The 14534-nt window shown below is 29.2% G+C and overlaps 1 protein-coding gene across 3 annotated transcripts in view; it reads left to right on the top strand.

The window, feature by feature from the left end:
* Window positions 1-14186, top strand: part of LOC106467361 (transcriptional adapter 2-beta-like) — a 30425-nt gene extending 16239 nt beyond the window's left edge. Inside the window, exons 8-17 of one of the 3 annotated variants that reach the window (XR_002612404.1) lie at window positions 1913-1998; window positions 3785-3857; window positions 4129-4279; window positions 4804-4883; window positions 5301-5372; window positions 6397-6461; window positions 7184-7255; window positions 9056-9090; window positions 9376-9452; window positions 11367-14186. Coding sequence is in view for 2 of the 3 variants with exons in the window: in XM_013927707.2 (XP_013783161.1) it covers window positions 1913-1998; window positions 3785-3857; window positions 4129-4279; window positions 4804-4883; window positions 5301-5372; window positions 6397-6461; window positions 7200-7255; window positions 9056-9090; window positions 9376-9449 (692 nt within the window). In the remaining variant the exon portion in view is untranslated. The other 2 variants (XM_013927707.2, XM_022395524.1) reach the window with 2 other exon arrangements.
* The last annotated feature ends 348 nt before the right edge of the window (window positions 14187-14534 follow it).

Genomic DNA, 14534 nt, shown 5'->3' on the forward strand with positions numbered 1-14534 from the left:
GTTTAAACATTTGTTTAACAACAAGTAAAAGCTTGGAATGGTCTATTCTTTCACTGGGTTGCGTGTCTGTGAGCCAGACTAGTTTTAGATAATTCCACTCCTCATCAGTGTACCCATTCCAAGCTTTTACTTGTTGTTAAACAAATGTTTAAACAACTCTTTTTATTCAATTATGTACAAGCTGCCCAGTGTTGGCTAACAGTACGAAGAATTAAATTGTAGCAAAATGTTACATGTTCTTCAAATACCTATAGAATGATAGGTTTCTTTTTTGTGAGTGTAAAACACTTAAATACACCAGTTAAATTTTCAGGTATGTTCCTTTTCTTATCTTTTGCTTGTGTCTTTTAATATTGTCCATTCTTTACTCCATGCACCCAATTTTTGGAGTTACCTTGTCTTTCGTCCTTTGCTTTTATTAGGGTTTATTCTGTATCGTTTCTATAACAGCTCCTCACTCACATGCCTCAAGGTTTGTTCACTTCTCTTTGGCAGCTTAGCCTGTTCCACTTCTTCTTCTCTGTTCCTCCTTACTTAGTTCCCTTGCTATTTGGACTCATTGGGTTGAATTGCATTCCTCTTTACTGTCCATCTTTCTCCTTTTTCTGTACGTGCTCTTCATTGGGCTCCTTTTCTTTGCCCAAAAGTCTTCAGTGGTGTTAATTTTTCACTGGAAACCTGGACTGAAGTTGCACAACTTTGGTCCTTGTTATTTTTCTAGGTTTTTTCTTTCTTGAACTTGCCCTTTGTCTCCTGTTCCTCATTTTGATCAGTCTACTCCTACTCTTCTCATTTCAGGTTCAAGGCTTTCCTCTTTTTCTTGTCCTTCCACTATCCAAAGTCTGGTTCATCGCTCATTGTGTCAGTGTCTGTCATGTCAGGCCCTGCAGACACCTGTCTCTTTTTCATTGCCAGCCATTGTTTTCAGTTTCTGTCAACAGATGTTTTTCATGTTTTCTCCCTTCTTCTCTTTGCTTATCTTCCCATTTCCTTTTCTCCTCCCCTGACCCCATCTATGGTCTTTTTTCACCCAGTCTGTGGTTGGCCATGGTCAATGTGTCAGACACTTTCCTGCACTTCCTTATTGCCCCATTCTTCAGATATTTTTTGCATTTTCATGAGATTTGCATCTTCCAATTTCTTGCTCTTCCTTTTGACATAACACTGGCCCCTTTGTATTCATTTGTATCAGGAGGGCCTTTGCTCTCCATCTTCATGGCCTAGGATTATCATTTCTTTTCTTGAATGATTGGCTTCTATTGGGAGGTATCCTCTTTTCACACCTCCCTTCTTTTGCAAGAGGCTTCTTGTTTAAGCCTACACTTTGTTTAAATATTTCATTTATTTATCAGAAAAAGAATAACCCCTCCTCCTTCAAAAACAACATAAAATGTTGATGCAAAACACTTTTAATCAAGTGTTAATAACTAATCACCTTTAATATATTGGTGGTTTAAGGACATTTTTAAATTTATTGATATCCCCTGAACAAAAATAGAAAGTAGGAGCTAACAAAATGCTAGTTTTGATAGGCAAGTTCTTTTTATTTGAGAATCTTGATTTTCATCAAGCTTGTATACCAAATTTATTTATTACTTATCTTGAAATTTATTTCAAGTCACATGTGCAAAATACCTTTCTATTCTTAATCTCTGCAAGTATGAGTCTTATAATTATCTTTTGAAGGGATTTGGTTATTGAGTTGTTGTGTGATAGGCTATATTTTCTGGAAAATGTGAAATCTCACTTGAAACTTTAAACATATGTAAGTCTTGGTATCTGCTTCATTAATATTATATTGTTGATATTAGTAATTCAAATACACCAGAAAATATAAGCATAAATATTTTAACCTTGCTGCTGTTTTTTTTTGCAATACTATTAGTCCAAATTATTTTATTTTATTGATCAGATGAAATTTTGCTACCTCCAGAGGAACTTTCATTACAAGAACAGAGAGAATTGGGTTACCTACCAAAGAGAGACGATTTTGAAGTGGTGAGAATTTAATCAGTTTCAAAACATAAATAGGTGACTTTTATAAACATTTAAACAATTCACAATACAATAACATTATGTGTGAAACAATGTAGGATAACAACTAGTGTAAAATGACCATGCAACATTTTTATTCTACATGGATAACACACTTTCATATATTTTTTTTTGTTTTAAAATGAACTTATGTGAAATTATTTCACAGAATGTTTTGAATGAATCATTCAAATATGAAAGTAATTCTATGTCTGAGTAAACTGTTTAAAGATTTTTTTAAATGTTTTTAGCATTGGTAATAATATCGATTGGTGATGTTTTTTACTGTTTTTTTTTTCTAGGATGTTATTAGTTGTGGTGGTGTTTTATATGTAACATATATGCCTAGTACTATTAATTACCAAGCTGCCTTATGTTTATTATAGCTACAGAATTTACCATTTGTACAGGCTAGTCCAAAAAAGGGAAATAAAACTATATGAAATATACTTTTATTTAATTGAATTATGTCAATGATCAGAGACAAATATGTATATTTTTTGTAGAATTCTCTCAATTTTTAGGAATTTTCAAGAGTTGGCCTATTTTTTTTATACCTACCTGCTAAAGTCAACAAATCATCAGTACCATTTCAGTTACCTTTTTTTTTCTACACCATCTTGTTGTTCTTGAACTTCATAAACTAATTTATCCAAAACACTATTCATTTCACATTATTTAACAGATGAATTTTGTTTAAAACTAAAAGATAAGTGTATGATACTGCATTGCCACAGACTCGAGGAATATAATTTCTGTTGAACAATTTTATCTTCATTACACTTCAGTAATTGGGGTACTTCCTGATAATAACAACAGTATAGTCATTTAGTTTACCATCAAAGGGAGAGTAAACGTCAACTTTTACATTACGAAATTTGTTGTAGTTTCGTACCAATTTTGTAATAAGATTTGTTAAAGAACTTTTGTATAAGTATATTTTTTTGGACCTGAATCTAGATTTGCACATGTTTAAGTGTGATCGGAAAGTCTTTAATAATTAAGTATTTCATATTGCAAAGAAGAACAATTTAAAACAAATAACTTTTCTCATTAGTATCTGTTTTGCATGCAGTTTCTTCTCTTCAGTAATGCACCTACTGATCACTGCCTACATTAATCCTTATAAATAAAAATGCCCACATTTGGTGAAATTAGCAAAGAATGAGCACTTCATTTACTCTAGGAACCCTTTCTCCATCTGATTTCAATGAAGAGTTTTCATTTCTGGAATAATTCTTCATTCTCATGCTAGTTCTTTAATTTTTATACCTAATTTACTTTGCATTTATTCATGTTTGAGAATTTTATTCAATGATTTTATGCATTTTAAAAATTAGATTTTTCCTTTGTATTTTTAAAGTATTCTTTATTTCTTTTTCTACAACAATGCTTTAAGCTATGACAACAACCCATACCATGTTTTACATTAGGTACATATATGCATTATTGTTATTGTTTAAGTATCATTTTGATATACTTTTGTTAGTATAAACATCACCTGAGGAGAGGCTTAGGCTCAAAATCTTTTGAATAACTTTATAAGTCACCTTCTAGATGAACATCTTTCAAGTGTTACCATTTTTTCAAACAAATAAATATGAAGAGGCAACTTTATAGAACTCTTTAAGGCTAGCAAGTATCTTAATATACTTCTAGACATTTTTCATTGTCATAAGAGTTTTGAAACTGATACGTGATTGGTTAGATGAAGTTTGTTACATTGTTCTAACCTTTGTTTTGTTTTTAGGTCTATGAGAATAATGCAGAATCATTAGTTTGTAATTTATGCGTCCATAAAGATGAAGAAGAGGTTTATGTAGGTAAGTCAGCAAGTGATCATTCAATCTTCTCTTTACTTTTCTTTACATTCTGGTGATGCTGCATTCACTCAAATGAAGCTGCAATAAATAACTATTTATAACTATTACACCATAAACCAAATCAAGCAGGACTTTTTGCATAAAGGAAATTCAGTGTACTTAAAATGGAAAGTTGGTTTTGGTAGACTCAATGTATAATGGATTTTTTATTTGATATAGAAAAGTTTGAAAGAAAGCTTTCCCATGTTTTATCAAGTCCATTCTGTTTCAGCTTTAAGTTTAGCACAATTGGATGGATATAACTGTAGATTGAGAGAGAGAGATCGGAGACAAAGAGCAGCTAGAGAACATGGACTATTTTGGGAGTTTTTCAACAAATCAAAATCCAGTGCTCCCAAAAAAAGGCTGTACGATAAAAAAGAGTAAGGACTGATTTATATTTATTATGAATCTCTGTTACTAAAGTAAGAAGAAAGATTTCTTTTTAGAGATGTGTAATTAAAAGATTGTCTAGTGAAGGGATCAAGGTGTAGCTTAATGGTTAGCATATTGGGCTACAGATAAAAGGATTGAGGTTTGAGTCCATACTTTTAACTGTGGGGATGCTGTGTCCTTGACAGTTTCGTCCACTATTAAATTAAGAGTAGCCACATATAAGTGGATGGGTGCTACAGACTGATTGCCATTCTTTTGGTCAGTAGTTTTAGTTATGGCTATGCTTGAACCTTAAGGACTTTTTATCTGACCATTTAGGCTGTGAGTAACACCAGCACCAAATATAATGAAAAAAACTAAAGTTTTGCTACATTGTTAACTCAGGAGAATACTGATTTAGAATAATAAACTATTAATAGTAAACATTTTACTTAAAATTAGAGTTAACTAGTAAAGCAGTAAAATTTGATTGCTTTGGTGTCTAAATTATTTATCTTTAAATTTATTAAAGGGAATTTCAAGAGAAGGTGAAAGTGTTCTGTCAGTTCCAAAGTGGTGCAGAAAGGTGTGAGTTTTTGAAAAATATACAGAGTAAGTCAGTAATTACTAGTTTTCCAATGAGGAGACACTGTTGTTGTTGTTGTTTCACTGAAGTATAAATGCATCTTTATTGATAATGTATAGGCACCTCTTATTATAATGAAAGAGAACCTTTTCTAAATAAACAATGATCTTGTTGAAGGTTGAGAAATAAAAGCTACCACTAAAATAGTACTGAAACAATCCCTCAGAATATTTAGTTGTTGTTGTTTTTTTCAAACAGAAAAATGGATTTGGACTTCTGATAGTTTAGTTAATGAAATAATCTACTAATTCAAAAATATAAATATTGTTGACGTTATTATACAACAAATATAATCGTATGCTTGTATTAATATTCTTAAAGTGTCAGCTGCCGAAACTGAGATTTCCAATACTCACCGTTAGTCTAATTGTCTTTATAACTAGAAGAAGAAGATCTGAAGAGAAAGATTGAACAATTGATGAAATATAGGAAATGTGGTCTAACTAAGCTTGATGGTATGTTCCCTGTCCTCAGTTTGAATAAACTATTGTAGTGTTTTTGTCAGTTGGTTTATTGAAATCTATTAGTGAATGATGTGATGTTTGTAAATGTTTGAGTTATGATATGTATACTTTGACATAGTAATGTTAAATAATCTCCATTTCAAAAAAATTCAGGATTGTTTTGTGAACAGTTTAAATTTTCTATTCAAAATATACAGACTATTTTGGTCATCCTGATATTTTTTTTTGGTGAAAGTTTAATACAGATTTATGATTAAAAACTAAAATTATATGATACATAAGCATCAATTGTAGAAAAAATACAAGTTTGTTTTGTTGATTTTTATAACCACTATGTCATTTTCTTTTACATGTGCTTAGAAAAATTATTTCATTTAGGACTTCACTTATTGTGTGGCTGAACAATTTGTATTATTTTTTTCTTTAACTTGATTCTTCTACAAAAATCATAGAATGTTTGACAAAAAATTCACCTTTGGAAATAATATGTCCTCATCATAACTTACTAATGATGACTGAGGTAAATGTATTTAATATACAGTTAGTTGAACACATAGTATGTCATTATATTAGCATATGATACTCACCTCTAAGGCAAATTTATCTCATTAAAGGATTAATCAAACTTAGTCTCTGTAAAACAATATATTTCTCTGCAGTTAAAAGGTGTGGAAATATACTTATTGTAGAGTAACTTTACCCAATTTTGACTACATTATTTTATTCACTTTAAGTTATTAATTAGTTCAGAAAACTGGCAAGTTAACTGTAATTTATGAGCAATTATTAATATTTTACATACCTTCAGTTTATACACATGGGTTCAGACAAATGTATTCTAGGTTATTATCCTGCACATGTGAAGGCTTTAAAATTCAAGAGTCTTTATTATGACATTCAGAATATCATTTGTTAACAAACATTCTAAGAAGTGGACAGTATTAGTAGATGTTTGTTTCTACTGTAAAATTACATATTCTGGTAACATAACTAAAGATGTTTTATTTTATCACAGAATGTGAAAAATTTGATTCTATGAAGTACATGAAGAACACAAAGAAACAGATAAATAATAAATTGGTAAGCATAGTTAAAAGTTTTATACTGTAAAAAAAATGTTTTAAAAGTTACTAATAGTACTGTTATCATTCTCCAAGCTCTTAGCTGTTTTAAATGTTCCATAGTGTCAGGAGACTTGTAGTAAATGAAAAAACAACTTTATTACTATTAATATGAGAAGTTAGTTATGAATTGTGAGCCATATTATTTGCTCTTTGAAGAGCTTAAAATTTATATTTTGTAGGATTATTTTGAAACTTATTTTTACATTTGACATAAAATACATATTGGACTATTTTTATTTATTTATTTATTCAATAAATAATTGTCTCATATAGAACAACCATAGTGATTCGTTCATTGATGGTGGTCATGCGATTGAATAGCAGTATGTATTTTTAAATGTACCTTTTAGTAACTTAAAGTGAGTGGTAACTGTTGATAACAAACAATGAAGATGATATGAATTTCTTTTTTTTCCTGATTGAGCTTACTAGATCCTGTAGTCTAAAATGTTTATGTTTAAATGCAGGTATAATTTTTGTAGTTTCTGATATAAATTCTAAATTAAATTATTATATGATGATATTCATAAATGCTGGGATATACTGATGAGATCAAAACTTAATTTTTTGGAATATGAACAGATTTGTCTTTTTTTTTTTTTTTACATTATTATAATTTATATAATATGCTAATATTGAGGAGCTTGTGGAACAGAGAAAAGACTTAGATTGTATCAGTTTACCATTTATCCAGGGCAGTTCCAAAACCACCACGCACAAAAGATATGCAATGGTGTACGAAAAAGAAGGGTAAGTACAATTTCTTTATAGTGATTTAAATATCCTTCTATTTAGATATAACTGGTGGTAATGTTGATACATCTTATAACATTTTTGTTAATACAACATACTAACTACTGTAATTTTCTGGGGATTTTTAAAATTTTTTCAGTGAACATTTACCAAAATAGAAGTTTATTTACAAACAAGAAAGCTATTTAATTAGTATAAGGAATCATATACAATATATATATATATATATATATATATATAAAACAGGTGATTAGGTTTTGTAGCACTTTCTGTATTTGGACCTCTTATTATTGAAGTACTTAATATTTCAAAAAAAGAGAATGAACACTTGTGTCAGGGTCTGTGTTTTTCATGGTAACAATCAGGTCATTCCTTTGAGGTAAAATGGATTGAACCAAAAAAACCATTTCATTAGTATTTAAAACAGTACAGTTTGTTATTAATTTTTTTATGTGTTTGTAGTTTCTCATTATTTTGTAATTGTTCTATAAACAATTAGACAACTGAAATTTTTAACTTAACTGTATAAAACTTATTGCCTCTAAATTAGAAAGCTATGTGCATTTCCCATCACTTTAGCTCTGTTTAAGTGGACATGCAGAATTAAACAATTCAACAGAAACCATATTCAGAAAAAACTTTGTACTCTGTCTTTCTCAAACTTTTTTAAAATGTCATCTTGGACTATGTGATAGAAACATTTTTCTCTTTCTTCTACAACACCTTGAATCTTATGACCTAATTGTGCAATATAACTTTTCTATCATTTTTCTTACATTGAAAAATTTGTATTATACCTGACTTAAAAATTAGTTGTTGACTGAACATAAATTATTTTTTTTTTGTAAACATAGTTTTTGGTAGTATTATGCTACAGGCATGTTTATGTTTTTTGTGAAACAAAATTAAACAGTTTAATGTTTGTATTTTTTAATATAAGTCTAGGAAATGATTAAGTTTAAGTTGTTTAAAATACTTTTCAGATAATTTGTTTTAACTGCATTATACATGTTTCGATAGTGATCATGTATTGTTTGTGTTTATTATAGAAACTGCTGTGTAAAATGCAAAAATTAAGCCAGTATATGAACAATAAAACAAAAACTGTTTAAGTTGTTATCAAACACTAAAAATCATGAGTTTCCGTTATTGAATGGATGGAACCAAACATTTACATTTGCCAATTTTCAAGTAGAAAAAAAATGGACTTGCAGTTAAAAATATAAGTTAAACTGGTAAAATAGAAGAACAATCTCAAAACGAATCAAATACAATGAAGATTTTGTTAAAATAGATAGACAAAGTATTTTATGACCAAGCCATTACTAAGAAAAGAAAGCCATAAAAATGTTACCTATTACAGACAATATTGCCATGTTTAATTATCACATTCAAATAGCCCTTGTGTAACTTTGTGTGAATTTCTGAAATATACAAACAATATAAAAGAGTTTTAAAGTGCAGGTATTATTACTCTCAGAGTGAAATAACCACTAGATATCTAACTATAGAGATTGGAAAGTGTACAAGATGCTCATTGGTTGAGATAATGAACAGATTGAAATAAAGTGGGTGGTATTGAGTGATATGAATTGCTTAAATTGTTCATGTATATAAGTGAAAAGACAGTAAAATATAAAAAGAAACATGGCTATCGTTGTTAAGAACACTGTGATGATACAAAAACATATCTGTGGTGTACTAAACTGTATTATTTTTCATGTAGATCTAAATTTGCTTTATCTACTAGCACTTTCAAAAATTCATAGACTGTTGAAACTTAATTTTTTTTTGCAGCGGAAGAGGCATCACTCTTGGACACGAAAGAAAAAGTATGAATCTTTTTGGTCTTGAACTAGTTTTACATTTAAACAAAATTATGTATCAAATAAGTGGAATAACTGTTATCCTTAAACAGAAATGCATGTTTTCATGTCAATAAAATACAGCTACACCTGTACTCCGAAAAGAAGTGGTTGAAAAAAGTTAGGGAAGAAACAAAATGCTAATCAAAGATGTTTAATTATGTTTAAAAGAAAAAGTATATACAGTACAGTTTTGACAAATACCAGGCTTTATTTTTTGGTGCCCTGAAGTTATTTTGATTTTTCTTACAGAAAAAAGTGAAGTAATAAACTGGGTCGGTGAAGTGGCCCAATACACACCTGACATCTTCCTTAGACAGGAATGATCAGTAAGTGATCTTGCATTGCTCTTTCACCCTTTCTTGTATAACAATAGATGAAACAGTAAACTGGATCAGTGAAATGGCCCAATACACACCTAGCATCTTCCTTAGACAGGAATGACCAATAAATGATCTTGTATAACAATAGTTGAAACAGTAAACTGGATCATGAAACAGCTTAAAATACACCTGCTATCTTCCTTAGATGAGAATGATCAGTAAGTTATCTTGCATTGCTTTTTCACCCTTTTGTGTATAACAGTAGACTAGATGAAACAATACACTGGATCGGTGAAATGGCTTAAACCACACCTAGCATTTTTCTCAGACAGGAATGATCAGTAAGTGACCTTGCATTGCTCTTTCACTCTTTCTTGTATAACAATAGATGAAACAGTAAACTGGATCAGTGAAGTGGCTCAATACACATCTTACATCTTCCTCAAACAGGAATGATTAGCAAGTAAGATTGCATTGTTTCAACCTTTTTATTTGTGAAAGTTAATTAATTAATTGTTTATTTTTGCCCAACAAAATATAAACTATGTGCAAAGAAGTATCAATTACATTAGCTATTTTTACTTGCCCATAACAGTCAGATCAGTGACATCCTAAACAGTTTTAATCAGTGTATAGTAAGAGAAAAAGGTTGGCAATAAAACACTGTCTACAATACTTCGGAGTAAAATATATGTAGTTTGTTATGTGTTTACTTTTTGAAATTTTCTTTGGTTTTGATAAGTTAGGGCAATACTTTAGTAAAGGATGTTCTAGTAAGTTATAGTAATATAAATAAAATAGCCATAATAGTGATTATATTTTCAGTCAAAAACAAAAATAGTAATGTTGTTTTACAATTTTTAGATAAAATTGAACTTTAAGAATGCTTTACAGCTAATGAAATGCTTGTTTTATACCCAGTGAAACTAAGTTCGTGTTTAGTTTTTCTGATTATGAACATCAAATACCCTCTGATTCATGATGTTAGGAAAACACGTAGATTCAAGAACTCAATTTAACACAAGAATACGAAACCCTATAGCGTGCATGCTTTTGAAGAAGAAAGGTCCACCTTTTGAAAGTACTCGAGTTATAGGGTTTCATACTTTTGTGTTAAACACCCTTTGATAACATTATTGAGATGATACTTTAGAATTTGGTTAACAAGTCCTTTTTTAATATGATGACCAAACTCCCTTCTGTATAAAATCTGCTTTTATTTTAAGAAACTAGATATAGTAGCAATATTTATTATTTTATATTACAAGTTTTTAACAAAAGAGGATTTTAGTTTCATTAAAAAAAAAAGATACAAATGTTATTACAAAAGATATTTTAGTGGTCTTTAAGACAAGTAAGTGATCAAACACCTTCAAGGGTTTATTCTTGTTTAATAACATGTTCAGCATCAGATCCATTGAAAATAACCAGTCGTGATCATAATATTGCCATTGTTTATAAATACACTGAGGGTTTCAGGACATATTTTGTTGGTTATGATAGTAATTGCTTCCTTCAGTTCAATTTCCACAATAGACTTTTTTTCATGTGGCTAAACAGTAAGAAATCACATAGTTTGAGATATGGTAAGTATGGTGGTCCTACTCAAGTCCACTTGCATTTATTGACATTACTGAATTCACACTATTACTATTAATGAGCATGATATGACTGCCTGTACTTTTGTCGGTTTTATATGACACTTTCTGAGTGGCTAGATGGCAACTAGTCATAATGTAAATTATCAACACTTGATTATGTATGCTAGTACAGTTCTCTATCACATGATAAAGGGGTTGATTTCCCATACTTTGTCTTTTATATCCTTTTTCCTCTCTGTTTTCATTTTTTTCCAATATTATTTGTACCTGATTCGTAAAATGCACTTAAGAATTTGAATTGTTGTTTTTTCTTGAACAGATTAGTCTGGTGAGAAACAGGGTACCGGATGTGACCATCTTCTCCATGTCCCATCTGGATTGTCTTCAGAAATAGTTATTACACATTGAGAGTGGATCTCTTAATACTCAGGAATAACATTTTTCTCTTACAGCGACATATTTATTGTCATCACAATTATCTCTTCATCATGTTGTAAACATTTTTGATGCATGTTTATGTCCATATCAGTTTTTTATAATATAAGATATATGCAACATTTCTGTTTTTATAACAATTGTTATATAATTGCTTTCTTCCAATTTTAAAATAGCATTCTATAAAATGATTCAGAATACCTCAATTCTCTGTGAATGAAAACATAACACGGGGTCTGATCTAGGGATGATTTTTATAACATTAGTTAATCCAGTTTGCTAACTGTCAAAAAACCTTATATATAGTCAGTAACAAGTGCTGAATATTTTTAGAGGAGGAACTGTTATAATGAAAGGTAATGTTGATTACTGATGCTTGGTAACTTCCTGAAAATTGTAAAACATAAAATTCTGTACAACATAAAGTATGTTGGTCTAAATAAAACTTTCAATAAAAAAAAAATTTTCATTTAATATTAATAAAATTCACTAAAATAATAATTTAAAAAATGTTAAAATTTAATCTTAAATATTATGTTAGCTTTCAACACTCCCTTTGTATTACATAACATTTGGTTAGTGTAATTAGTCTAGTCACAATTGTAATTTCTAATCACAAAGTTCATCCACTATCAGTGACTGGTCCACTTTAAGTGGTTATTTAAGAACAGAATGATGTTATATTTAAAACATGGTTTCCAAAACTGTTCACAGTTTTGACAATAACCATAATATTTTGCTTACTCTTCTTTACTTTGCTCTATAGAAGTTATTTGTCTATGTCTAAACCCCATGTCACTGGTGTGTATGTATGTGTGAGTTAAATATATATATATACAGAAGTGTCACAGTTGCTAACGTAGAGTTCCCAGTTAATTTTAGTTGCATGTATTGCATACAAATTTCCCATGCCATTCATTGATAACTGATACTTAAGTATTTAATATATCCATTAGATTAAAGCATATTATATAAATTGTTGCAGTTTTATATACATTTTTAAAAGTATACATTTTGTTCCATCACAAAAAGTTTATTTTCACAAAATACACAAGGTAGTACTAAAGAATAGCTAAATCAGGTCCTGTAACATTTTTCTATTGTTTTTTATGTCTATGTTGTGTACAAAATCATTAGTGATCATGAGCTTAAACTTGTAAATATTTTAGATACATTTTGCCATTTTTTGTAGAACAGTGTTTACTTGTATGTTTCTATCTATTTATGTAACTGTTATGTGAAAGCAAAAGAGCTATCAAGATATTTTTACACTATTTTTCAAAACTGTTTCTTTGAGAATATCTTCTTGCATAAACTAATTGCAAAAGGATTGTTAATATCATATTTAGTTTATATTTCATTTTGTCAAATACTGGACAATGTTACAGACAAAAAAAATGTTGGTATCAAATATTTCTGATTTACAAAATGGAGTTATCACAGGGTTTGATATGATTTGATTTTATTCAGAATGGTGACTGTAGGATTAAAAAATGAACATTTTGGTGCAAATGACTGTTTTTTTTTGTGATTTAAGATAAATTAGATAAAGTTAATTTTACTTTTAGAATTTTAATTCATTTACAGTGTCTTCCAAATTTTACAGTAAGCAATGAATGGTTGTGTAATGTGACTCAAATTTAAATGAGTTTGGAAGACATAAAATTCGTTTTCAGTTTGAGCAAAAATAAAAGAAGTGAATACTCTCGATTTTTTTATACCTGTGAAAAGCAAAAACCCAAACTCAGCATATCACAGATCTATTGAAAAGTATGATATACAACTCTAGACAGAATTTGTTCAATTACTACTTAGAGAGTTAAATGATTTAAACTTTGTTAGTTTATGTTAAAAATTTAATTCTGTGGTGTAAAATACTCATTTATAAAATGAAAGTTTTTATCAAAATTTGTTATAAGAACAGTTTTCAGCAATGTTTACTTCCTTATTTCTTTTCAGAAAATTCATCTGAAAATAAAGAAACAAAATATTAAAATTATTTTGACCAAAATCAGCAGTGGATGTCAGTATAGTTAAGAAAAGATGTAAAAACAGTTTTAAAATTGAAATCCAAATACTCTTAGAAAGTAACAGGTAAAAGTAAACTATAAAAATGCACCAGGTAAAAAATGTGTACTACATTTAGGGACCAAAAAATGTAAATAATGTGTTGTTTTCTTTGGAATGTCCAATTATAATAATGTATGTTATTAGGTTAATATTTAAGTAACTGCCACACATATTGTGTTAATATGTATTCTGCTTACCAAAATTGGGTTTAAGTCTAACCCATAATAAAATGCAAATTAATATTGATTTATTTTTTTACTACCTCCCTATCTTTTACCTCTTCCCAAGAAAAAAAATGTCAGAGGGAAAATGATCCAGTTTAGCTTACGAATAATTGGTAAACCCACTTTTTATTATGTAATGTTCCCACAGTAAGTTTGAACAAACTGGTGATCTTTTGCATACATTCATAACTCTTTCACTTGTTGGATATTAGTTGTTTAGAAAGCTATAAATAAATTTACCCTATACAAGTCGATTTTGGTTCCAAATCTTTAAATAGGATAATTTACCCATTGTTGGAAACCTGTAAACTTTCTGCTGATGATTAGAGATATGTACGATTGAATCATTGTGATGTAGATGGATTTCACTCTTCTACTTATGGGTAGAATAAAAGGAGTTTCATTCTGACTTTTTTTGTAGTTTATGATAAACTTTAAGATACATACAAGTTTTAAACAGTCCATTTATTATAAAATTTAAGTTTTGATGTCATAACTTTACCTGGATGTTGTATATTATGCCTGTATGTTTTTTTGATATTAATGGAGATAGGAGGTTGATGAGGTATATATAAAATTTCTGCTAGCATTTATTGAAAAGAACTGATCAAAAAGTAAACTAACCATATAGATCAAAATTCAACTGATTTATGCAGTAGCTTATAAACGAATAAAGACAATGTCATACAGGTATATCAATACCATGTATATAATATGTAATAATTAGATGGCAATGAATCATCATTGAGGAACTCTTG

This window comes from Limulus polyphemus, unplaced genomic scaffold (genome assembly GCF_000517525.1).
Source record: "Limulus polyphemus unplaced genomic scaffold, Limulus_polyphemus-2.1.2 Scaffold2584, whole genome shotgun sequence".
Taxonomy (NCBI): Eukaryota; Metazoa; Arthropoda; class Merostomata; order Xiphosura; family Limulidae; genus Limulus; species Limulus polyphemus.